The 26,507-nt window shown below is 45.5% G+C and overlaps 1 protein-coding gene across 3 annotated transcripts in view; it reads left to right on the top strand.

Annotated features, from left to right (window-relative positions):
- The window catches only part of RNF216 (ring finger protein 216), an 80,845-nt gene that overhangs the window by 7,431 nt on the left and 46,907 nt on the right, over nt 1–26,507 (top strand). For all 3 annotated transcript variants that reach the window (XM_040591198.1, XM_040591199.1, XM_040591200.1), the window contains 12 exons: nt 7,543–7,671; nt 8,806–8,936; nt 9,997–10,869; nt 12,637–12,713; nt 16,428–16,530; nt 17,437–17,601; nt 18,565–18,679; nt 18,965–19,104; nt 20,055–20,105; nt 21,100–21,237; nt 22,230–22,378; nt 22,822–22,900. In XM_040591198.1, the coding sequence (XP_040447132.1) occupies nt 7,605–7,671; nt 8,806–8,936; nt 9,997–10,869; nt 12,637–12,713; nt 16,428–16,530; nt 17,437–17,601; nt 18,565–18,679; nt 18,965–19,104; nt 20,055–20,105; nt 21,100–21,237; nt 22,230–22,378; nt 22,822–22,900 (2,088 nt within the window). In that variant the 5' untranslated portion in view covers nt 7,543–7,604. The remainder of the gene's footprint in view (nt 1–7,542; nt 7,672–8,805; nt 8,937–9,996; nt 10,870–12,636; nt 12,714–16,427; nt 16,531–17,436; nt 17,602–18,564; nt 18,680–18,964; nt 19,105–20,054; nt 20,106–21,099; nt 21,238–22,229; nt 22,379–22,821; nt 22,901–26,507) is intronic.

The raw sequence follows: 26,507 nt of genomic DNA, 5'->3' as shown, positions 1-26,507 counted from the left end.
TGATCATCAGTGCCGGAGTCCTAGGGTCGCCCTAACCAGCAACCTTAAATCCTTTATTTCTTCGTTTCCTCTCCAGTGAAAAACAGTGCTGAGATGGTAACCTGAAGGCTCCTGAAGACGTGCATCCACTTTGTTAAGTAACTACTTAAAAGCTTGCGCTTGGTTTTCTTTGTTCTGTTATACCTTTTAAAGGTGACATTCAGGATCCTTGAAAAAAAGGAAAGAAAAAAGGGGGAAAAAAACCCCAGACTACTAAGGATTTGGAGAGGAAATGTGTCCTCTTTCCTGGAGAGCTCTATGAAGTGTGAGTAACAGAGGAGCACTCTTGTGTATGTCCTGCGGCACGAGGGCACCTCTTGTTTTTTTTCTGGGTGGCTGCTGGGTTGGTGGGGAAGAGAAGGCAGTTGTAATTAATGTTACGTAGGGCTGTGACAGGGTGCGTGCAGCACCCCATCGTCCGTGGAGTCCAGCTCCTTCAGGCACTGGTGGGTTTAATAACGGTGCTGCTCAGGGAAAGGAGCCTCTGCCGCCGCCTCTTCATACGTGCGAGTTCAGGGTAAGAAAACTGGAAGTAAAACTCGCTCTGGAAGCGGCAAAGCTGCAAATCACATGATGTTGTGTGCTCTTCCGTTCGTCCCCACCCTTATGCCACAAAATCAGAACAAAACCGTTCTTTAAAGGGATGGTTTGGGAGGTTGGCCGTGAGCCCACGGAGGTTGGCTTTCCGTGCGCTGCCCTAGCGAAGTGCTGAGCTGCTAGCGTCTGAATTATTGCTGAAATGCCAAGCTGGTGCCTGTTTGTGATGTGGGAGGGAGGTTTGGGATTTTGGGGATTGTGCCGTGTTGACCTTGCACGTGCCAGAAGTATGAGACAGGTGGAGTAGATAGCTCTTAAAGGAGCTAGCTGTGGAGACACCTTTTCTTCCCTCAAAGCCTTGAATTTCCACTTTGCTGTTAAAATGAGCCCAAGGGAATGGCATTAACTCTCCTTTTTAACCGGACTTTGTAAATTTAACTTTTTTTTTTTCCAGGTCTCAGTTTGGTAGGGGAGGCAAATGACTGATCCAAAGCTTCCCACCTCTTGTGTGGGGCATGTTTTTTTGCATACGTCAGAATTAGTGGTCTCACACCGATCAGAGAGATGTGATGATACGGAGCCCTGTTATCAGGGATTGTGGGAAGGAACTGAGATGTCCAGCAGTTGATCTTGGTGCCAGTCATCAGGCAATAGCTTGAGGACATTGGGAACTTTCAGTTGAATTTAATTAGTAGCTGCCCAGTTTTGGGGAAAAAAGGCATCTTTTAGAAGCTTTTCATTTTAGAGAAGAGCTCACAGAGCAGAGATTGGTTTTGCTAGGAAAACTGGTACATTGTAGGTGGCCAGCTGTTAGGTGAATAAGATAAAACTGGACAGGTTTCTTTCCTCTTGTACTTTGTGTTCATAGATGCAATAAAAATGGAGATTGGCTATTTCAAGAAATTAGGATTAAGTGATACTGTCACCTTTAATGGAATGATGAACTGCAAGTGAAGTTGGTAAGTCTAGTGGTGTGCAGACTTCCAAGTTGACTTGCAAAATGAGAAAAGTATAGTTATGGATTTGAACCCAAGTAGTCCTTAAAAATCTGCTCTCTTAATTGCTCCTAAGTGATTTTCATTATATTGGAGCAGTGACACATAGAGGTGGCTCATACCCTGTGAGTCCATAGTCTCTCTTCTCAAAATATCTTCTGGTGTGTTCTTGGTAATGCTGATGACTGAGAATTGACTGTGAAAACACACAAGCAGAAGCTACAACAGACCATACAGGATGTTAGTAAAGCTGGACAGCCCTGTGTTGGTGAGCTCGTGGTTTGCTCTTCAGGGATGCAGGGACCACTAAGCGCTCTGCAGTTATCGAGAGCCGTCACATCAGCCGTGAGCCTCGGTGGCAAGGGCATCCCTGGCTTCGGCACATGTTTCACGGGACGGTTTGTCTTCTTGGGAGCTTTTGTGAGAGAACTAGAAGTTGTGATTGCTGCCAGAGAAGCTTGATGACTCCTTGTCCCTCTTGTCCATCTCAGTAATGTTCTAGCCTGGAGCGCTGCTTCCAAAACCAGTTATGTTGCTGGTGTGGCTGCAGGAATAGTGGCCGCTCTTTTAAGACGTTTTCTGAACAATGGGGGGGGGGGGGACTTATCTTGTATATATTGGGAGGTAACCAGCTTTGATTTACTTTTCACAAAGTAAATCTAATGCTTCTAATGTTATAGTGTCTTCTGTTTTGGTGTGACAAAATCAATTCTCTGGCTTTCAGCAGCAGAACTGTGGTACCTGGCTCTTAACGGAGAAAAAAAATTGTTCAGCTTTTGCTCCTTGATTTTTCTCAGTTCTCAGGAGTCCTGTTTTCCCCTTCTTAGAGGGCGTACATGTCTATCTAAAATAATCTGGTAAACCAAGCCAGCTGCTAATGTCTTGTGAAACATTTAGGGAGTGTTTTAAAACTTAAAAACCAATTTCGTTATCAAATGATCTTCTTGTCTGTTCTTCCTCAGCAGATGTTATGGGTCCAAAAATCTACATGGATGCGGTCATCGTAAATCTATCCCCGTTCTGTGCTCTTAAGAGGAGCCTTTGTGTGGTATCTGTAGCTGGTTGTGCTGTTTTTGTAGCAAACCGAGCTGCTGCTGGAAACCAGGTGGTCTTGCCTGCGAGCCACTGCCCACGCGCTCCTCTATCTTCAGGAGGCTTGGGGTAAGGATTTTGGGCTGGGGCCAATGCTTTTGTTTTGGTGTAGTTTCCTGCTTTTGCCGGAGCTGTGGACGGGGGCCTCCATGCAGACCTGCTCGGCAGAAGCCCTGCTGCAGGTTGTTTCAACCCCTGGCTTTATTCCTTTGCAAGGTACGGTGCGGTGGCAGTAGCTGCCTTGTGCATAGTAAATAGGGCTTGTTTGTGCCTAGTGGTTCTTGTCGGGCTTATGATCAGGGGATTTCTAATTTTTCGTTGGGATGATGCTGCTTAACACGATCAACTGCTGTTAAACTCTCCCTGCTTTTGCTAAGTGAGTGTTACAAGCAGCAGCCCCCAGCAAATCGTGAACCCTTTGAAATGTTCCAATGAAACGCTTGACAGTGAGTCAGGCTGGTTTATTTCCCTTCTGTTGTGCTTTATTTTTTTTTTCCGGAAGTGCTGAATTTTTAGCTTTTCATTTTGGTGGTTGTCACAAGCCATGCATTATTTAAGTAGCTTGTCTGTGTTTTAGCAGCTTGAAACGAGCTAGAAATTCACCTTGCTTGCAGGCTACCGGCAGACACGTTTGCTGCCTGCAGGCAGAAAGTAGGAGTTGATGCTCTTCTGTCAGTGTAGGTGAGCAACAGTGGTGTTGCTGTATGGGGAAGAGGCTAAAACATGCAATGATTTGATGTTGCTGACATCTCTTTCAAGTTGCTCTTTTTTTCCTTTTTCTTCTTTTTTTTTTTTTTCCCTCCTCCTTTCCCCTCCCCTGCTTCAGTTGGATTTTCAATTCCTACCTCCCCTGCAGTGCTTTCTGTCTGATCCTGTAGCCTTGAGCTAGAGCCAGAAAAGTGCTTTGAGTCTGGTCCCATCTTGGGTATGTGGGAGTTCAAGATCTCAAATGCTGTAAGTAAGGGAAAAAATACATTACACTGTGTCTCGGAGGGGGTCTCCCCTCGACTGTCGCTTTAAATTCCAGCACCATCTGAAGATGCTCATTGCAGCACAAATGCGAGGTGGAGGGAGCAGATCAGAGTTCTGCTCCAATTACTGCAGTCCCAAAACGCCTGCATATACTGGGAGTTTAAATATATGCACAGTATCAATGCTTGCTATTTTTAGGTTAGGCTAAAAATATGTAACGTGGTGTTTTCAGGGATTTTGAATGCGTTTTGGAAATCTTTGTGTAAGCATTCCATGTGCACCTGAGACCTGCTTCATCTCTTAGCAGCTGATCCCTCAACCCACGGTAGTGGTTGAGACCAGTGGTTTTATAGATGATATTTTTGCATGTAGGAGAAGCTGGTTTGGGAAGTACGTGCGACTTCAACTGCCAGTCTAAGATCTGTCAGTTCAAAGAACAGTTACACATCAGTCCCTGATGGTCTCTTGATTTTTTTCCAGTGCTGTTCTGTTAATGGGTTTTTCTCCTCTCAAGTTGCTGTAGGAAAAACCTTAATGGGGAGGATTTTATTGCCTATGCAGTGAAACAACTTGGATGATGTGCAGAGTCATGAATACGTGGAGTGATGTGGAAAATGGAGGGGAGGTTTGGTGGAACTGCATCTGCAGCGTGGTGATCTTTGCTGTGCTGTCAGTGGGTGGCTTCGAAGTCATGACGAGAGTTTTGTGTCAGCCAGATTCTCTATAGGGATTCAAGTCCCAAGTCCAGTTTGGTGTGTGTACAGGTGGGAGTTTATAAGGAAAAGAAAAAATAATAATTAAAAAAAGGCTTGCATGTTGTATGTCTGCCTGCTGCCAGGTCCTTTTCTGTTGCAGCAGTTCTGGTACCCTGTCCTTGACTGTATTGCATAAAAGCTGATGGTCATGTTAGAGCTTGGTTATAGGTAGCCTTATTCTTTACCTATAAATAGGCACTGAAATCACTGAGGTAGTGTGGAATAGCTGCTTTCCATCTGTCTTGCTTGCATTTTTATTACGTTGTTTATGTAGGGTAAGACCCTAGGGTGGGTGGCTTTGATCTTGTTACTTCACATTCTTGGCAGCCTAGCGCTATAAACATGAATAAACTTCTTATTCATGCCACTAGATGGAACTGGCCCATGCTTATAGATATTTGTTTAAACTTGAGCGCTGTATTGAGTATTGACACAATGAATTGCTAGCTCTCGGTGGAAGCTTGGCTTCTACCCTCAAAGCAGTGCTTTATTAAGCTGCTTGGGGTTTTATGCAGTCTGTTTTGAAACAGAAAGTGGTATAATGCCAGTTCTTCCCAGGCTTGGCTTTTTTGTTGTTGCCTTGACTGTGTATTACAGTTAACGCTATTTATTATATTCCTGCTTTTAAACCACCATGGGTCTTCTGGTGATGTGTGAACATCTTTCACTTCTGGGGTTGGAGCAGGAGGTAGACAGCCTGTTATCCCAAATATAATTTCAGATTATTTGCTGTACCTCTTTCTTGGTGCTCAGGGTTGAAGTGTGCAAGTTCCTCTCTGTGGGAAGCAGAGCTGCCTGTAGAGAATATGGGCTTAATGTTAGTCTTGGGGCTTATCCCTTGTTCTTGGATGTGGACAGCTGTGGTTTAGCCAGCATTGGGCGTAGCACCTTTTGAGCTGTTTGGGAGAAGACTGTGCTGAGCGTTTGCAGTGTCGACCCACCACACAAACACGCGTACCCAACTCTGCTAATGCATTGCATGCCCCCGTAGGGGAGAAATATCCAAGCTACTTAGCTTTGCTCAGAGCAAAGCCGAGCAGACACCTGTCTAGCCCCTGTCTGCACCGCTTGATGCTGTGAGGGCTGACTTGTGGCTTTCACAATCGTCCTTGTTCTTCCCCAGCCAGTCTTGGAGCAATCCTTTGCTGGTTTTGCCTGCTAAGAGGTTCCTTTGTTGAGCATGAGCCTGCATGAGGGTGCTGGGATGAGGCAGGTGCCAGCTATGCAGGGGCCCTTGGTTGTTGCAAGGAGTGCTTTGTAGGACCAGCCTGCTAGGAAACAGAAGTGGTTGGCATGGGTAGAGGAGCTGAGGAAGTCTGGGTGCTGCTCCTGGCTTTACTGCTAGCCTGCTTGGTGGCCCTGGCCACACTGGTCCTTTCCATGCTTCCATTTCTCCATCTTTTATATGGCAAGAAGCGTATTGATCTTGATTCCTAAAGTACTGAGATATTTAAGGATGGAAAAATGCTCTGCAGGGCTAGGTGGCAGGGGGAAAATACAACTGAAATAACGTGGATGTGACCTCTCAAAAAGGACAGGGGCTGCGCAGGCTGCTGCTGCCCAAAGCTGGCTGACTCAGCGCTGCCGTGCAGCGCGTGCTTGCTGTGAAATGTGGCTTGGGTTTTAGCTTTCAGTGCTAAATTATACTTTTTAAATTTCTTTTCTTTTTATCCTGTATTAAAACATTTTGAAGATGGTAATGACTAGTTCCTTGGGGGGGGGTGTAGATATGAGTACATAGCATGCATCTGAACTGATTTCTTCATTTTGCTGTCCTAGCTGCAAATCCTATTCCCTGCAGAGGAGGTTAAGTAGAATTATCGAGGAGGAATTTATACAGCTCTTGTGTACTAGCAAACAGGGCTTTATAGCAGACCCACCACTTTCTTCCACCTTAAGCACCAATAAATATTTAACAATACAGATTCCTCTGTGCTCTAATAATGAGATGAATATTTCTCAATAAAAAGATCTCCGTTCTCATTGCAGTGATCAAATTGTGCTCAGAGTCCCCGTATGTATTCAGCTGCTCTGCAATAGTGGAATTGAGAGCTATAAGCTGACAGAGCATAAAATGGAAACCTACTGTTCAGGTTGCAGTGATTCCTCTGACCTCCTAATCTTGTTTGGGAGCCTCCAGCCGTCTCATTGTGCCTCTCTGAGAACAGGTGGGGGGAGCAAATTTTAGTCCCCAAAGCTCGGTCCTGTGGGGGAACCTGATCCCTGTCGTGCTCTCTTTTCAGTTTGAGAGCAGGTGGCGTGTTCAGGAATTTGTACCAAACCCTTGTTGAGGAGGGAATGTGCCTAAACCAGGGAGGTCTTTGCTTTAAAACAGCAGATGGTGGCAAGGAAGTGTGCTCTGTAAATGTGACTTGTTCACAGTGCAGGCACAAAACACACGCTTATATACTGCCCTGCCAGGGGTGCGGCTTCCTCCTGACATGCCAACAGCATGGATGCTGTGGAAGTGAGCTCAGAGCATCTCTGGTCCCTCTGAAGTCTTCCCTCGGCTTGGAAGCACACAAGGGCATGGAAGGTGTGATGCTGGTGGCTCCGTTTCAGCCGTGTGGCTCAGCTCCTCACCAGCTGAGCTGCCAGTTCAGGCCCATAGTATGGGCTGTTCACCACTTGTCTGTGGTAGGACATCATGGCGTGGGGTGCTGTGGGGGATGAGCTGTGGGCTTACATGGTGTTGTCCGTGGCAGCTCAGGCGAGAGGCTTTCGCTGCTCTCGCCAGTAGATGGTGGCAGTAACACCGCTGTGTGAGATGATGCATCAGGTTTTTGACTTGGAAACGGGAGAAGATCCACATATGGGGAGGGTTTGAGTCTTGGCTGAACAGAACTGCATTTTTCCCCCTCCCTGCCTTTCTGTGATTGCGTAGCTACGAGCGTCTTCGTGTCATCTCCAGAGAGGCTCCTCGGGCCTGATTGCGCTCCTCAGTTGGCTCTCTTAACTGTCGGAAGGGAAGATGACAAACGTGTCTGCTTTTAGGCACCGAGAAGGTGGTATGGAAAAGTATCCTCATGGAGGGACCATACTGGGAAGGCCAGGAGAAACCCCCGAAATGATCGAGCAGTTTAGTCTTGGGAAAGCTTGGTCAGGGTGTTGCTGAGTTTGCCTGACTCTGCTGTTTCTGTTTTGTCTTCTAGTTCCTCGTGTGAGCCTGACTGCCATGGCTGGGCGTTGATGCTTTTCAGTACAGCTGTTCAAAATGGCAGAGAAAGGTGGAAATGAAGAGGTAATTAACTTGAACAGCTTCCGTAGTCACCGAGGGAAAGGTGAGTACAGATTTGTGCGTATTTCTGAAACTCTCTTTGTAAAACTCTGCTTACAAGCGGCAGGATTCATAGACACTGGGCTGGCAGGAGTGCTGTTAGTGGGGGCTGGCTAGTGGTCTGGTTTGCCATGTCATACGCTGCTCTGTTACACTTCCCAGCCACCTACAGAAAAGTCTTTCTTTTTATGCAGACATGCAAAATACTTGGCTCTGGTCTTTCTCACGTTGTACTGCCTTAAGGCAGATTGCTAACTTCTTGGGAACACCATGTAGAGGTATTTCGGCAGATCTAAGGGGCGTATGGTGTTCCACCTTTCCGAGAACCTCATAGGAGAGAGGCTGGCTCTGCATTCGTATCCTCATAGGGCTGTATGCATTGGCACCTGTTCCTCCAAGAGTGGAATTCAAAATGATGCTTTCTGTGTATGCCTGAAAGGTGATAAATGAACGCTCATGAATACTTCGGCTAAAGTATAAGCCAAAACTTTGTATCACGTCACAGGGAAGGCATGGTTGTATGCTCTTTCTGCAGTACAGAAACCCTCTGTTTCTGTACTGTGTGCATAGCGTGTGTATTCCACCCTTGACAGGCCTTGAGGGACAAGGTTGTCATCTAATCGCAGGATATCTTCTGTACCCAGCGCCAGGGGCTCTATCTCAGTCTCACATAAGGTACTCCTGCAAAGTCACACTCTTTCAGAAGAGGCCAAATTGCATGAAGAACCTTATCTCTCCTCTAGAATGCACTGCACATTAATAAAAGAAAAGGAATCGTCCCTGAGATACTGAAAGTTCAGGACTTCCCTACAGAAATTAGGAATAGGTAGCTTGTTTGGAATAACTTTTGCAGCAGCTTGACTTGTGCTGATATTTGGGATAGAAGAATTTCTGTGTAAGTGTCAGAGTGACTGGTGCGTGTGCTGGTGTGGGTGCAGGTGTTTTGGTCAGAGGGCCAAGGGAGGTAGGAGTGGTGCTAACAGTAACTTGCGAGGAGCCAGTGACCTTTTTGAGCGCTTCTTCCCTGTTGCTGCAATGCAAATGTGAAGATGGCTTTTTCAGATGTTTCGGTACTTGTGCCCTGTAATTTCAGTTATTTACCTTTAGCAAATAGCTAACTTTACTTACTTTACTACAGACTGCATAAACCGCAGGGATGAAGGTCTTATCATGATATCAGATTCCTCGGATGAAGAATTACCCTTGCTGGAAACGCCAGCAGAGCAGAAGCATGAGGAAGATGATGACGATGTAGTCATCTTGGCAACGGTAATCTTTCATTCTTTCGCTTGCCCTGCTTTATTGATGGCCTTTATAGCCAACTCTTGTGCAAATACCTGATGCATTCCTTTGAGAGTACTGTCCGGTTACAGTGATTTGCTTTAGATGTCGGAAATGAATGTTGAAATGATGGCATTTTGCTGTCTTTAAGTGTTTAATCGTATTTTGGGCGTGGGGGGTGAGAACTAGCCTGCTAAATTGCAGTGTTAAGTTCTACTTAACGAAGGCTGTAGCTTCCATGAAGTTATTTATCTAAATCCAGAAAGGTAGTGCTTTGTAAGAGGATTTGATGTTCCTTAGAAGGTGGGTTTTCAAAACAAGCCTTGTTTGACCTTGTATGCTTTATATTCCTCTGCGCTATTTGGATTCTTGTTGGGCTGTTGCAGGCACTTACATTTTTGCAGTTTCACAAAGCTAGCCCACCTGATAAATCCCTTTCCACTGGTACAGGCAGTCACACAGAGGAGGGCCAAAGGCTTTAGCTTATCCTGACTATTTTAAGTGTCTAACTTCGTATCTAAGCTATATTAAGAATATATTAACTAGAGGCATTGAGGAAATGGGTTGCAAAGCTGACCTTTCTGTTTCTTAGTTGAAAATGGTAGCACAGGATACTCAGAGTGTTGGCATACAGCATTCTGTCTGCCAGAAGCAAGAACAAGGCCAGAGATCAATGTTTTGAGCTTTGGTTCCTGCCTGTTTAAATAAACTGGTGAGAATGCAAATATGCCATCAGTTAGTTCCTCCTTCCCAGACTGTTTTACTGGGAGGGAAGTGGGTACTGATGTGAGCTTAGGAAATTATTCCATTCTGAAAGTCCTGTACATCCTTGGTTCTGCCAAATGTTCTCTTAGCACCTGGGGACAGACTGAGGATGGAGTTCAGTGAAACTAAGATATGTAGATTGCAGTTTTATGCCTTAAAACTGTTTAGCAAGGTGCCTTATTCATTGGTTTCCCATCAGAAATTGATTAGATACAAAAGATCATCTGGAGCAAGGGTTCTGACATGCCAGAAGAACTCCTGCTTACTCTTGTCTACTTTTTAGATCCCAAAGCATCAGCAGCTTCTGCGCCCCAATGTCATCAGACCTGCTGCTCAATGGCAGGGTGCAAACCCTGTGGGAGAAGGAGGATCTAAAAGTGCAGTCGAGCCCTTGAGAAGCGTATATCTGCAAGATGAGATCACGACTCTGCTGTGCCAGGGAGGCCGGTATAATCACATGGTGGAGAGCAGTGCTGGACCGAGCTGGGACAAGAATGTGACCTTTGCTTTGCAGCAGCCTGGACCATCTGAGCTTAATGGTCCCAAGTTTGAACTTACAAGTAATGAGGAGCCTGGCCCAAGTTTGCTTCCAGCAATGAAGACGAGTCCACAGCCTGTTGTTAACAGAGAAGTGGTTAGAGTGGAGAATGCAGACCTTCCACCACAACAGGAAGAAAAGGTAGAAGCCCCAGGATGGCAAGGAGAGGACTTGGAGCCAGAGCAAAACCCCAGAGGAAAAGGTGCTACAGCCAACACAGACCTGGAGATCCGTGAGAATCCTGAGATCCATGAGAGCCAGCTGGATCACCCATACTTGCAGCCGTTGGAGGGTGAGCCACATGCTGTAGTAAATGGTTGTGCTCCTCAGCAAGGGCAACCTGAAGCAGACCCAGGATCTTTGAGGGCGTGTGGAGAGAAGGCTCCTGGGCCAGCCTTCCCCCGACCTGAACCACAGCAGGATGGGATTCCAGGTCCTGCTTCACCCCAGCTGGCGCATCCACCAGAAGAAATGGGTCAGCAGGCAGCAATAGACAATGAACAGCCAGGTCCAGCGTTCCCTGCACAGGGCTCTCATGAACTTGGCTGTAGTAATGTGCCAGAACAAGGAGCTGCTGGGCAGGACCAAGACCTCACTGCACTGCTCATCAGAGAGACAGTAAGTATTCCCAGGGCTAGTTTGCCTTCTGTGTGCCTGTTATTTTCAGACAGGTTTTTCAAGGTGTGTAGCGTTTCACATGGTCACAGCACATCCCTGCTGACTTCAGCTGCAAATCCTCTTCGTTTTGGCTGCGACTCAGCTGTGCAGCAGGTGAAGAGCATGCAGTGAACTGTCTTGGAAAACTTTGGTTTGAAAGACTAGCCCCAGCCCTACGGCAGAAGTGGTGAGAGGGTCTGAATCTGGAGGGCACTGTTAGCTTTGGGATGGGCTCTTGGCCATAGAGGTTTTACAAAACTGATTGCAGGGTCTCAGGGGCACAGCAAGGTGAAATAACTTGGGTCTGTTCCCTTAAAGGCTACTGCCCTCTCAGTTCGGTAGGATTTTTTTTGTCTGGCTGATTCCTAACCCAACTCTGTAGAGCTGACTGAGGAATGGATGTAGAGCTAAATGAGCAGAACTGAGACACTGAACACTGGCAGAGGGATGGAGGCTGGGGCAGAGAGAGCTTGGAGGTACATGGCTGAGGGCTGCAGCTGCTTTCAGCAGGCTCTCCTGAAGTAGTTAGGTCCGTGGCCACATTTAGGCCACCATGGTGGTCAGGGGTGGGTAATGGTTGACCTTGTGGTGTGGATTTCCAGGCAGTAGCACTGAGGGATTATTGGATAAGCAGCGCCAAGACTTGTGTGTGTGAACTCCACGTGCTCCTTTCTGACACTGCGTGTGGAACTTAGCATGAGGAACACTAGCTAGAAGAACTGAACCACCAAGAAGGGTACTCTTTTAACGTTTGGTGTATTCAGCAGCTTGGGCAATGTGTATGTTTAAAAACAAAACAAAATTAGGTTTTTTTTGTTCCTCCCACCCTGCCCCATGCACACTTCTCCCCTTCGATTTACTGGGCAGGAAGGGTCTCTCTTGATGCCTTATGGAATACTTTTTTGTAAACAAGTGTATACCACTAAGCCCATCCCCTCCACATCTTCCTTCCACATCCCATATCTGATTCTGTTTGGGAAAACCGGGGTTGAGGAGAATAATCGTTAAGCAGCAATCCAACAAAATTCAGTTCTTTCCAGGTAAGGCCTTGTTGATCAGCGACTTGCCTACAGATGGGCAAGTAGAATCTCTTGCGTTGTCAGGATTGCTTGATGACCCTGACCAGTCAGTCTTGCAAAGCAAAGTATCATATGGTGCAATTAATTGCAATACCGGTACAGGAACCCAACAAGAGAAAGCAGCACAGGGTGCTCTTTGCTGCATGGCTAATGCTGGGAGAGCTTTTACAGACATGCCAGTAAAGGTTTGTCGTCTGTTCTGATCTTGTTGCTAGTGTTTCTGCGTGCTTTGGGTGTGTATACATATTGTTGGGTTTTTTCCTTTTTGCTTTGGAATGTTGTATTTCAGCACAGTCTGGAACTCCTTAATCTTCTGTCTGAAGGTAAATATTAGCTTTTCTTCTGTTGTAGATCATACCTACGTGCCTCGCCTCTTGCTCGTTGGGCCAGGGGCTCATGGCCACTCACATCACTGCCCTTGCTCTTCTTGTGAGAAAGAGCTGTTAGCAATCGTTCTGTGGAGCAAAGGAAAGCCAGCAGCTTGCAGTATCCAGGCAGGATGGATATAAATGGTCTCTTGAAATTCATTTTGGCCCTTGTCTCAGGAGTGTGCTAGATAATTACCTATAAATCTCTGTCTCTGGTGCTGTTGCTAGGTTGTGCTGCACAGCTCCTCTACCTATGTAACCTTTAGCTTTTTCTACTGTAGGAAGCAAGATTCCCAGATGTGAAGAAGGAATATATTGAAGAGCTAATCAGCATCAAGAACTGCTATGACTTAAATGTGTAAGTATAAAGCTAAGAGCTAAAGTGTAGCATACAACAGTCTGGCTGCAGTCACATTTTCATTTCCCTGCCCGCTAATGACGCTGTTCTAGAGCATATCCAGGCTGGGAGTCAGCACTGTGGTGATAGTGCCAAAAAGCAGTGGTTTAGGGTTTTTTCTTTCCTTTTAATAGAGCTTTTTTAAAATCCTCTCTAAGTTTGACATTGTGCTGTAGCTTCTCTTCTTTTAAGATAATTTGCTTATTTAAAGATACTACATATAATTTCCTCCTAACTATTACTAGGGTTCTTAAAAAGGGTGAGTGTCAGGATTAAGGTGTTCAGATGATTTCTGTAAAACTCTAGTATGACGGTGAGTTGGTGAGGTTTGAGTTGAAGAAAATAGTTTCCTACCTCTTCATTTCACTGGCTTTTGGCTTTTTCCAGGTAAAGCTGACACCAGTTTGGACTCCCTTGTTTAGTGTTGTGATACTGGCTTTTATCCCCTTTACTGAAGCAAGTAGCAATGGTATTCTTTGAGTTCTCTCGCATCACTTTTTGCAGATAGAATAGAGCAAACACATTTAAGCGCTGGCAGGATTGATTCTAGATATCTGTTGAGGGAGTGATTTTGGTCAAACTGAGCAGAAACACAAGCCAAGAAGGGAAGTAGACAGAGTGGAAAATCATGGTGAGTGTTGCTTTCCCAATTGTGTTAGCAGCTGAAGAATTCTGTGGTGTTCATCATGCTTGATATCTCTGGGAGTCATGTTAGAATCAAAAGTTTAAAATAAAGTCATTAACCTTAATGATAAGTTGCATCATCTCCCTGCCTTTGGGTAAAGCTTGCACAGCTGAAGGGTGAAGGATTGCGTGTGTTGGCACCAGCAACACAGAGGGAAGAGTGGTTTGAAGTAAATCACTTGTGACTTGTGTCTGATGCTAGGTGGCCCCTCTCTCTTTCTCCCTCTGCAGCTGTCACTGCTATTTCAAACATGTTGAAACTAGTTATTGTGTGACACAAGAATGAAGAATAGGTGTTGGTTGCCAGAGTATTCACCCTATCTTGTATGAATCCGATGCCCTTTCCAGTTAACTAGGGCACTAATTAAGCAGTGTGTAAGTGCATGAGGCTTAGAATTAGTTACTGGACCATAAATAAGTTAACTGGCAAGGAACTAAGGATGATCCCATCCGTTGGGCATAATTTCCTACTCTGCTGCTTTTGCCTGTGTTGTGAAGTCGTGCCTCCAAAGTAGGGCTTCTTGGTTAGAAAGTCATCAGCCTGTAACTTCTTTCCTCTCTTTCGAAAGGGCTTTCCCTGCAGCGGTGGCGTAGTCTGCATGAGAGAGGCTTTCAGGTGCCTGCACCGTGTACTTGGTGCACCTCAGTGTGGATGCTTGAGTTGGGAGCGGTAGGGCCATTCCTCAGGGTGACTGAGCTCTTGAAGTTGGACATCTGGCTGCAGGACCCTCTCACAGATTGTGTGAAAAAACTCGTTATTGTGTCCTGCAGGGATTTAGCGAAGCCTGGTAGAATTAAATCCCAGTATTGGCTTCTATCAGTCTTAATGTGTTCCTTCCCTTTTTGCTACCGAAATCTCTTCTCTGCTATTGTGTGCCACAGACCCAGCGAGATGAAAAGGTGCTTACAGGCTTCCCTGTAGGCCATCTACAGTGTCTGCTCAGCGGTGCGTTACCCACTTACTGGATGATAAAGATTTCTTCTCCATATTTTTATTCCTTTAACCAAACTGTCTTTTGAGTTGTCACTGCATCTTTTGTATGAGAACAAATGGGTCAAAGCACTGGTCAGCCTCGCTGGCAGGGTCTCTTTGATCTCCGTGGTATGTCAAGCTGAATCAGGCTTGAAATATAATAAATAAGGGTGGCTGGGTTTGGGCAGGGATGAGGCTTTTAACTGGCTCCGTGTCCTGTGGTGCAGATATTAATGAACAGTGCTGCGAGTGTGTGTGCATTGCGCGCTGGGACCCACTTAACTAATTGTCAGACATTGAAGGTTAACATCTCTGAAAATCCCGAGCATTGAAATGGCAACATGCAGAACAGTTCAAATGTATTCTGACTGTGCCCCAGCTGAAACCCTTGCATTTGAGCTGCAGTGGTTTGAGCTCCTTGAAGTTTCTGTTTTGTTGGATTAAAACAGTTATCTTTTGTAAAAGGGATGCGGGGGGGGAGGGCTGGAAGCTATTAAGCACTCAGTGCCAAGATATTTTGTTGTTTTCCGAAATGATTGTCTTAAAACTTTCAACCGATGTGAAAGATAAGATGTGGGAGCTCCTCTTAGCAGGGTATCATCTATTCAGCTTTTGTGTGCAGAGGCATTCACAGTCAGTCAAAAGCTTCTGGCTCAATATGTCAATACCTGATTAAACAAAAAGAAATGCCTCTGCTTTGAATGTGAAAGCAGGCCTAAAGTAATCGTGCCTTGATAGTGGGTTAATGCTTTAAGCCAGTTCAGATTTCTTAATTAGGGACTGATTTCTGACATCAGGAATGTAAATTAGCTGCAATTATGTCTTTGCTGCAGCCTAGCACCTTCTCATTCAAAAAGTTTTACAAATGTTAATTGCTTGTCCTAGCTCCTTTCAGAAGGATATTATTCTAAGGCTGGGGAAACTGAGGAACAGCTTATGCTCCTTGACCCAGTGAGCACAGCTGGTTAGTGGTGGTGGAGAATAAGCTATGACAGTCTGATTCAGACAGGTAGCCTACAACAAGCTTCCCTGTCAAAAGGGCTTCTGAAGTATTTGTGGATCTCCAGCAGTGGGGTATTCTGAAACTATTTGCTAGAGTCTTTTCTAAGCTGAAATACTCGGTTAAGCTAAATTTCCCTGACAGTTATGATTGTTTGTGGTAAGACCTCAGGTATGCTGCATTTACAGGCTGGTATGCAATTTTTTCAGCAATCGCAGTTAGTGATTTTCTAAATTATATTCTCACTAGACCAGTTTCTAGTGGAAGTGGACAATGCTGGTGTGATTTCAAGCTTTATTACAATGAAACCTGTATCCAGAGTACACGTTACATGTAAACACAGTTTAAACGTGTTTCCGTCTCCGCTGTAATGCGAAAGTAGATCGAGACTGGAGGCTTTAATTCAAACTAGGGTCTTTAATCTTTTGTTGAGGAAGACATTGGTCTTTCAAGGGTTTTGTAGGGGTTTGTATGCTTCTTTTTCCATAGATGCATTTGTATTGGGCACAGTAGATGACAGCTGTGTTTCAGTTAATGCTGCTAGTGTTGTCATTGTTTTTTCTGGTACAGTCTTCATCACGTTCATTCCAGAGTAGCAGGAAGTTAGTACACCTCAACTCTTAGTCATGCGGGGTTTGACATGTGCTTAAAGGAGGTACCGCTTTGCCACGACTTCACCCGTGGATCTGAGTGGGGAAGTAACCCTAACTGTTTACCTCTGGCATGGGGAGGTGTCTGTTGGCTAGTAGCTCACCCGTAAAACCTTCATGAGTATAAATTTAATTGTCAAAAGACAAATCTATTTGCTTTTCCTTCTGCAATTATACAGACAATCATTCTTTACTCAATTCTCAGTCATTTACTTGCAGTTTGCTATAGTCTGGGACCTCCCTTGGTTCTTACAGGGCAGGCTGTGACTTGCCTGCCTAGCCTCCTAATTACAGGATGCTGAAAATTAGACAAGCGAGGAATGAACCTGAGCTCCCAAACCCTGAAGTAACTATATTTATCTTTTCAGACTTTGTAACTTCCTTCTGGAAAATCCAGATTACCCAAAGAAGGAAGGCAGAGTGGTTTTAAATCCCAGCAGCAGCCTGCTTGCCAGCCAAGATGAAACAAAGGCAAGTGAGAGAGTATCCTTATCTATAGTATGCCTCTCATCCAGTCTGCTCAACCGGAGTGGACCTTGGGATGTCTGGTTCTATTAGCATGTATTTTTAGAGTGTTTGCTTGAGCCATACTTTCGTAGGAGGCTTCTGGGTGCATTTAAGGTAGTGTTAAATAGCAACAGTTAGTTGCCTGCAAGATGACTTCCAAAACTTCCCTGTTTTGCTGTTGCGTAGCTGCACAGTGTCTGCTCTTTTGCCTTCAGCGAGACCCTCTGCCCTGCCTGCCTGTCAGCTCCCCCAGCTGAAGTGTTCATTTTGATAAGTGCTGCAAGAATTCCATGGTCATTCTGTCACATGAAGTAGACTCGGCCCTCAGGTCTCTCTTGTGTGACCTTTAGGCATTGCCTTTCAGCCTCCTAACTGCACATCTCCCTACAGCCTCTTGATGATTTTTCTTTTTTTTTTTTAAGTCCATTTGACAAAAAAAATTGAGCCACTTTGAGTATGCTGAAATAGCTGTGCGTGGCCCGAGAGAGAGAAATGCTGAGTAACTCTTTCTACTCTTGGAGGCATCTCTCAGCCTCAAGCTGATAGTTGTTCACCCTTTATAGCAGCCTACCCGTAGCCTCTCCTCACTCTCATGCAACCACGTTCAATGGCTTTAAACTCCATCGCGTGGGTCCAGCTGGGGACAGAGCTGCAGTGTGGTACAGCTCGGCTCAGGTTGCCCACACAATGTGTATCCCCGTAGGCTTCACACCTGTGCTGCGCTCTAAGCTGCTGCTTAGGCAGGTGCTCAGGACTGGGTGCCGTGTAGCCTGAATTTTGGGTGGTCTTGCAGAAGGTCCTGATTGCTGAAAGGGTGTTCTTGTGTGTATTTATACCAGCCTTTTTACATCTTTCACATTTTTTCCTTAGGTGCCTAAAGTGGACTACTTCGACTTTTCCAAACTCGCCCCACTTGACCAGCGGTGCTTTATTCAGGCAGCTGACCTCCTTATGGCAGACTTCAAAATGCTGAGCAGCCAAGACATCAAGTGGGCGCTACATGAACTCAAGGGACACTATGCAATCACACGAAAGGTTCTCCATTTCAAGTCTGTTTTCTTTCCTAGGGTTCTCTCTTGTGTCTGTGGAGAGCAGTGTGACGTCTTTTGCCTTACTGGACCATCTGCTAGTGTGTGGTTATGGGTTTTTTTAATACTCTTCCTTTTCTAAGAAGTACTAATCCATTTAGTAGAGACTAGCAAAATTTATCAGCTAGATGGAACGCTGCAGGTAGCTTTTACTTTTCTCTAATAGGAGAACTGGGGAAAACACTAGCTAGTTGATGGTAGGTGACGCATTAAACTGAGAAGTGTTCCTGTATGTCACCGCTGAAGTGTGCTATAATTGCCAGTAAAGCCTAGGCATTTAGCTAAATCTTAAAACATTTAACTGCTGCTATTAGTTAACTGACTGCATGTAATTGAAAAGAAGCCCAAGTCTCACTGTCCTGTTTCTATTTATTATGACTTGTGGAATGAGCCCTATATCCTGGAGCTGTGAAGACACCGGTTTCAAGTATCAACAAACTGAATGTAAATGTGGCTTTAAGCTTTTGGCTTGGATCTACTCCTCTGATATGTTCCTCTTGCTTGAGCTTCTTTCTCTACTATTCCAGGACTTAACTAAAACTCTTTGTCTCTTCACTTGCTTGATTGAGCACTGAGTATTTGAGCTTTTTTTCTGTTGAGTTTGGGTTTTTTATTTAAAAAAGCCCAACCAGCTCTGTTGCATCAGAGTGGAAACCAGCTGTGTTAGAGTAATAGCTGAGGTGTTTTGAAGTATCATTCGGTTATTTTGGTTTTTGTGGGATGGCTGTTTTAGGAGTACATAAAGCAATAAGGTGAGCAAAGGAAAGGTATACTTGCCTCTGTATGGGGTGCTGGGCTTTCACGTTTTGGATCAGTCTTATGTGCGTGTTTAGTGTGCTTCAATTTGAAGTATGTGCTTCTGCTTTCTTCCAGGAACAGGCAGGATTTAAGTCTGTATGTTATTTTCTAGGCCTTTTCAGATGCTATCAAAAAATGGCAGGAGCTGTCTCCCGAAACCAGTGGGAAACGAAAAAGGAGGAAAGAAATGAATCAGTATTCATATATAGACTTCAAATTTGAGCAAGGTAAATACCAAGCTGTGCGTCTTGTTCTCTCTGCATCAGTACTGTAAGCAGAACTGGCTTGCAGCAGAAAGTGCTGCCCTTGGAAAGGGATACGGTCCTGAAAGAGCTCCGTTTCTGTCACTGTCTGGTATCTGTTTTGGAGATACTCTTCATTAGTACCTCTGTTTGGTACGGTGCTATTTGAGATACTGAAGTTACGCAGCTGGTGGTGTGTGGAGGAAGAAAGGTTTAAGCTTTGTTCTGGCTGCTCCATCCTGTTTCATTGTGTCTTTAACTCTGCTTTAGGGGATGTGAAAATCGAGAAGCGCATGTTCTTTCTGGAGAATAAGAGACGGCACTGGAGGACCTACGACAAGCGTGCTCTTCTCCCACCGGTGCTACTGGAGCAGGAATTCTATGAACAGAAAGTTAAAGAGATGGCAGAGGTAAGTGGTAGGAGCTGCCTTCATCTTGTGTTGCAAACGACTTCAGCTATGGTAGAGGTCTTGGCCCTTAACATGGAAATCTGCCTCTTGCAGAAATTCAAACACTGAACAAAATATTGAATAACTGACTGCCTTTGCCTCTTCACTACCTGTTAACGCGTATGACTCTTCCCAATTAACTCATTTTTGAAGGAAAAAAGCCAAGCGCAGAGTTTCGTATTTCCTTAAATACATAGCTGCTGCTTTTACAAATACTGTTCTGAGCCTTTTGCGCTACGAAGTAGTAAAAGCTCTACCAATTCATTCTTTCCTCTAACTGTTAGCAGGCTTCTCTGCTGCTTTAGGACTTGTAATTGCAGCTCAGTGGTGGTGGTGAGCAACCACCAGGCCCAAGGCAGTCTGTCCACTCCCTCTGCCTTCCGCAAGTTGGCAGTCCTCTGTCTCCAGAACGCCTTGTCTCGTGCTGAGGACCATGTGTTTTGAAGCAGAACCCTGCAACACCCGCTGGCATGTTGTCTTCCCCTCGTAGTCTGAGGGAAGACTGCATTCACAGCTCTGCACCTACAGTCTTTCTAAAGTAGCTACTGAAAGATCCTTGTCTCTTAGGCAGATGGATAGCATCCCCTTTTAAACACAAAGCTAATGTTCCTTGGGGCTTTCTTTGGAGGGGCCCGTTGGGTAGGAATCATTTCTGCCCATGGAAACCTGAACCAGCAGCCCTCAATAATATAGAATTTGGTTCTTTGTTCTTGCTGCCTTTGCTTTTCCCATCTGTTTTAGCTGAATCATAAATAGCTTAATGGATTGGAAGGATGGGCTGAGTGATGTTGTAAGCAGACAGTGAGCTTTTTATGGTGGTTTGTAAGTCCTGAGGTAATCTACAAGAGTGTAGAGGCTGGAAAATTGCTTTATCTATTCCGTAAATACAGATGCACCTGTCTCTCTTACAGCATGCAGACTTTCTCCTTGCTCTGCAGATGAATGAGGAGCAATATCAGAAGGTCAGTATCTATAATGTGGTCCATTGAGTTCAGCTTATGCATAGACACTGTTCTGCACTTACTTCAGACTCTTTTGGCTTCTGGAATGGAGCTTTTTTGAAGCTGCATTTGCACTGGGCTGCTTTTGAGGAGCTGGCAAAACCTGCGTAGTGTGTGGTTGGCTGGCTTCCAGGAAAGGTAGACAAGAGCTGAGTCCAGCAAGACAGTATCGATGCATGGAATGATCTGTAGTAATTCAGTCAGCTGCTGCTTGTATCTTTACCGGCCAGAGTAAATATTGCAATAGAATAGGACCAGGTTTGCTCTTGCTGCTACCATTATGGCTGTTTGAAACAGATATGCCGTTGTTGGAGCACTGACGGTGGAAAGGCCTTCCTCATTTGTAGAAAAGACTCTTAAAAACCTGAAAATCAGGTCTTTGCCTTTAAACAGAGAAAGTTAGAGATCGGTTCAGCAGCTGTGGATTGCCTTTTCATTCTCAATGCCTGTTTCTTTGGAGAAGATGCTGGACCTTCAAAGAAGTGGGTATACTTGCTTTTTAACAGTGACACGTTTCCCCAGCCCTGCAGTGAAGAGAGCAAGACAAGGTCCTTCCAGGCAGATGGGTAAATGTAGCTTTAGAGGGCAACAGACCTGAAGCTTGGTTTTCCCCATATGAATGGTGTGTACTCTGGGCTGCTTCCCTGTGATTGCAGCTTCCCGAACTCAAGATGCTTCTCAGCCTGCAAGCTTAAATGCTAAACACCATGTGTTCTGTAGCTTTTTGGAACCTGTCAAACAGGACATGTAGATATTAAGTTACTTAAAACTGAGTTTCCGGTTGTGCTTAGTGAGTTTTGACTGCCAAAGAAGATATCTAGTGGAATGGTGCGTATCTGTTGCTCTTTTTTAGAATTAATGCTGGCGTTTATGGCTTGCACATGTATGGGGCTGTATGTTGCTATAGGTATTGATGTTCTGATGATGATGATAGTACCTCTGTTTATGGCTGCAGGATGGTCAGATGATAGAGTGCCGCTGTTGTTACGGGGAGTTTGCATTTGAAGAGCTAACTCAGTGTGCAGATGGTCACTTATTCTGCAAGGAGTGCCTAATTAAATATGCTCAGGAGGCAGTCTTCGGCTCTGGGAAGGTAAGAATTTCCCAACTGGGCAAGGGGAAAATAGGCAATTTGCTATTGATCGCATTGCTGTTGGTGTAGCATTGCTTAAATCAGACGTAACTGCACTTCCCAGGAAGTACTTGGACGGAATTGTGTCCTGAAACCCAAATCCAACAAGTCAGTCTCACCATCAGGCGAAGCCAACAACTTCACAATGGGATCTTTGCTGAATAGGATTTCGGGTTTGTTAACCTCAGTCTTTTATGCTCTGTGCTTAGCAACTTGGATTAGGAAAACGTTGTACACCATTCATAGTAACGACAATAACTTGCACTCATCTGGTTTTTATTTTCTACTCTAATAAACCAGTGGTGTCTGCACAGAACACACTCTTATCTCTGACTTGGCCAGTCTCCTCCTAGCTAAGAGTGTTTGTTTGTCCTTCGTAATATCACTGTGACCCCATCTTAATTTGGGGGTTGGTTCCTCTAACCTTCTTAGTCTCCAATTTAGTTAGCGATTACTCTGGTACTTAGCTGAGCTATAAACAAGTTATTAACCTGCTCTGAGGTGTGCGTGCTCCTTTGCCTTGAGATATGACGATCAAACTGTGGGATGCTTTTGTACCCTGGGATCTGTTTCATGTAAACATATAAGCTGGCAGCTGTTATTGTAAATGACCGTACTGAAAAGAATGCGATAAGCTGTTTGTGAGCGGAGTGCTTTTTCTCAGCAGAGACTGTAATAACTGACCGCCCTGTAGTCACAGTGGACTTGGTGTGAGTGAACTGAGGTCCCAGCTGTCTACAGTATCTTCATGCCTGGTGTTTGTGCGCAGCCTGGCTTGTTTAACTAATCCTGTTCTTCCCATAGCAAACCCATTTTCTGGCAGTTATCTGCTGAGTGAAGCTGTATTCTCTCTAAGGTTCTGCACTGGTTTATTTGGAAATGTTCTGGGTACTGAGTCTTTTAGCCTTTTGCTGGTATCGTACTGAAGCTGAGCGCTCTCCTTCCAACCCTAGTCGGAGCTCAGCTGCATGGAAGGCAGTTGCACATGTTCATTCCCCACCAGTGAGCTGGAGAAAGTGCTTCCGGAGAACATCCTCTGTAAATACTATGAGCGGAAAGCTGAGGAGGAGGTGGCTGCTGCCTGTGCCGATGAGCTCGTCAGGTGAGTGTCCAGCAGAGGATGCAGACTGCACTTACCGTTGTAGAAAATTGCTCCCCGAAACCCTAAATGCCTGCTGACTGTGGGAAAGGTAGCTTTCAAAGAGCCGTGTTATAAATTCAGGCTTCTGCCTTCCCAGGTCTGTTGTTAGGTTGGTCTGCCTTTGACCAGGAGCAGATTAAAGTTCAATAGACTTGTCTCCCCTAAGACTTGCTTGCAAGCTCTATGCTGATCCTCTAAATTACATGGTCAAAAGCAGTGCTGAGCATATAATATTTTGATTGCAAACAGGGAAGTGATGGAAGAAATATGAGCAAAAAGGCAGTAGTCAGCACATCCTGGCAGCAGGGGTTTGGTTGGCAGCCTGATTAACTACCACGTAGCTATTTGACTAAATCTGCTTTCACTGGCACTCTGCATTAATGTCATCTTATTCTGGGCTGTAGGTGTCCATTCTGTAACTTCCCGGCTCTGCTGGACAGTGATGTGAAGCGGTTCAGCTGCCCTAATCCCCGCTGCAGAAAGGTAATTGGGGGATACTTGCCATTTGGTCTCTCCTGGAGTGTTGGGCAGGAGAGCTGGGAGGACAGCTCATACTTCTGAGTAGCAGGTGAATGAATATCTAACGTGGCTGCATGGGGCAGCAGTCAAATTATTTGCCGGATCCTACTGATGTTCTGTAAAAGCCTGTGGTTGGACAGATGAATTTCAGGGCACTCGATAAAGACAGCAGCATTCCTTCCTTTCCTTGGAAGATGTTGGCTAAAAAAGCTTATGGATGCCATAGGTTGCTGTCTTGCATATACAGAAATGTTGTAGGTGAACAGGGAGCTGCATGTTTAAAAGGCATAAAACAAAGTTGTAATCCTTTATCTAATGAAACTTCTGGAGAATGAGCTGAAACAACCTGATGCACTATCCTTAAGAGAATTAGCATCGGCATTTTTCTTTTTTGCTGTGGCCTGAATACAGATTCAGTTGGAAGTGACAAAAAACCTTGGAAGAACTCACTGAAATGTGAGTTGTTCAAAGGGCAGAAGATCTTTGTGGTGCTTAAAATCTATTGATGACCGTAATGGGAGAATAGTCAGGTCCAATGGGGGGGATGGAGTGGGGAAAACTTGCTGCTTGTGCACCATCTGTTCTGAGGAAAAATACAAGCACAAAAATGTGTTTCCCAGTCTCCTGGATGTATGGAGAACCCTGCTTACATATGGTGCCAGTGAGCTGAGGCAGTACAGTATCAGTGCTGCAAAGTGTCTTGTGTAACTTTAGCCACAACAATGAATTCTCGTGCAAGATTGAGGGAACCGCCTGTCCCCCAGCAGAGATTTCTGCTCATCACTGAAATTCCTTTTGAGTGCATTAGCCTTGTGCTTGTAGCTGCCATAGCTTTGGGTTCTCGTAGTGATGCGTTGCCATCATTTGTCTGTATTGAGAAATTAATAGAAAGTAAAACTCTTATCTAGAGAAGTTGAAGTTGCCAGCAGTGAACTTGGCATTCTGTAGTGAAAATTGAACTTGGGGCGGGGAAAGCTGCTTATGAAAGATGCACAATTCCATTTTTGATCTCTTAATTTCCAGATATGTTTTGCTAGCATTTGGGAAGGAAATACAATTCCGATGGATTGCCCAAGTGTCACGAGGAGGAGGTTTGCTAGTCACTAGGTGGCAATGTTGATTCACGTTTAAATGAAAATTTTTTTTCTTACTGTTTTTGCAAAAGCTGAGTTGTATTCAAAACATACATATGTCGGCACCACGGAACAAAATTCAGGCTTGAAGAACATGAACGCTTCAATGTGCAAAATGAATTGAACTCTTTTTTTTTCTTAAAATGTGTAATGCAGCACAGTAACTGGGGTAAGAGGGGTCAGTGCTGAAACGTTCCTTTCCTTCTGGTTTGCTGTTTCATTTCCTTCCTAGTGTACTGCATGTACCCCCCTCCCTGGGGTTACAGCATTCCAGTGGGCTGGATTTCTGGTTTCCTGGACAGCTTGTGTTGATTCATTAGCTGAAAATCTGCTGAGTAGCTTTGTGCTCTTCTTAGAAGTCTTGAATGACTTTGGGATTTGAAGTTGAGAGTGAGGAATTCAGATAGCAGGATGTGGTGTTGTCTCACAGCATCAGCTGCAGTGGTTCTTCATATTCCTGCTATCTTGTCTTTCTCCAGAATGAAGAATTCCAGTTAATGCTCTTGCTTGCAGGAAACTGTTGCCCTTAGGGAGGAAAGGGCTAATCTAGGGAACTCTACGGTGGTTGGAGAGGATGCGCTGGCTTTGCTAGCAGTGCCTCTGGCAGACTCGGCAGTGGTGATGACTGATCCTGGAAGGAGTCCCTCTCGGGTTGGAAGGACTGCACTTACACAGCTGAACCTAAAACAAGGGGAAGTGTGGAAAGCGAAAGGTCAAAATGTGCCTCTCCTGAAACCTCAAGGCTTGTCAAGAGTGGGGAGAGGAGGACCAGATGGTGGACCCGTTGTATTTCTGTGCTCCGCCACCTGGATCCTTGTCTTGCTTTGAGAGTTCATCTTGATACTCTTAGGCTTTCCTTTAAATCTTGCAGAGAGGTTCATTTGTATTTGGGCCAGCTATGGATGTATTGTAAACTAAGTGATGGGAACTAGCTAGAAGCCTTCATTTTGGCTGTATATACGTGTGCTGAGCTCAGTAAGAGCTCTAGACATACCCAGGTCACTGTTTATGCATCTCACCTGTAGTTCCAGTTATTTGCACCTTGCAGGAACCAAAATGTGGCTAATTGTAACCTGAGCAACAGGCAGAGCTGCCAGTCGCCTTCTGTGACTGAACAGCTGCACGGAGAGCATGCAGATGAGCCTGCACCATCTGCCAGGGCCACTGTGGCTCCAGCTGTGTGGCGTGAAGTTTGGCTCCTAGTTAGGTGGCCAGGGCTTGAATCTTAATATCACAGACTGCAGGGTGGTGGAGAAGCTTAATTAACCAGGGAAAAGTGTTGCCCAAGCCACCCTACGGATGTGCTCTCGTGTGTGTGTGCAGTCTGAGCTGGTGCTGGGGGAGAGGCAGCTTTCGCTCAGACCTGGCTGAGTTTTGAGGTTTTGCTCTCTAACAGGTTGCTGACTACGTGTGGAGCCAGCTTGCTGGTGACAGGAGGGTTTGCCAGCATGCTTGGTCAACCTCCATCTTATTCTGCGGAGGGATCCCTGCACGGAAGCAGCACTCAAATTTCTGGTCTCTTAATGATGTGTTTCTCCTCCCAGTGCTCTGACAGCAAACCAAAGCTGGCGATTCTGGTAAAATTAGGAAAGGCACGTGTTGCTTGTTGACTTGTGCAGCACTGGGAGTGAGCGTGCACTTTGTCATGTTGAGGGAAGTGCTGTTTGCCACCAGAAAAGGAAGTCTGTCCTTTCTGCTCAGCCTCCCTCCTCCCCAGACCCTGTATTGTTGGTGAAGACAAGGCTTTTGTTCCTGGGCTGCTTGCTGCTATCCCTGGTGCCGTGTTGCGGGTGAAGGAGATAGTTTCCCCTCTTTGCAGTCTCAGCACAAAGCACTGCAGGGCTTTCAGCCAGCGAAGAGATGGGGAGGTGAAAGCAGCTGTTGCCATGGAAATAAGGCATGCACGGAGCAGCACTGTCCCTCCGTGCCGGAGAGCTCAAAGCCCTCGACGCTCATTTCATAGCCAGGCCACATTGCAGGGACTTGCATTTTCCAAGACTTTTCTTTAAAACCCCTTTGCATAGCAGAGGGGTTTTGTTACTTTATTGCACCGAGTCGGTGTCTGCTTCGGTGCTGGCTGGATGTGAAGAGGTGATGGCGTATGGCTGCGTGATGCTAAATTGCATTGCCCTCAGACCGGGCAGTTGTCACTCTTGTTCCTGGCTCATTAGTGCATCCTGTTAATGGGCTGGGACTGGGTTTGCCTGCTGGGCATCTGAACTGCCACACTGGAAAAGTGAGCACTGGTGTGCCTGTGTCAGATGGATAAAACCCCCGTTCTTTTACTTTTTAGTCTCCAGGTTAGGCTGTCTGGCTGCAGCAATCCTTCCATGTACTTTTAATTTGCAGGACTAAGACTTGGTATTTTAGGGGACTTCTTTTTAAGCTGCTGGAATGTCTCAGGATTGATTTCAGGGTGCTGGCTAGAAACAGGTACA

The sequence above is a fragment of the Falco naumanni genome, chromosome 4, assembly GCF_017639655.2.
Source record: "Falco naumanni isolate bFalNau1 chromosome 4, bFalNau1.pat, whole genome shotgun sequence".
Lineage (NCBI taxonomy): Eukaryota > Metazoa > Chordata > Aves > Falconiformes > Falconidae > Falco > Falco naumanni.
This window is presented reverse-complemented; position numbering and strand designations above follow the sequence as displayed.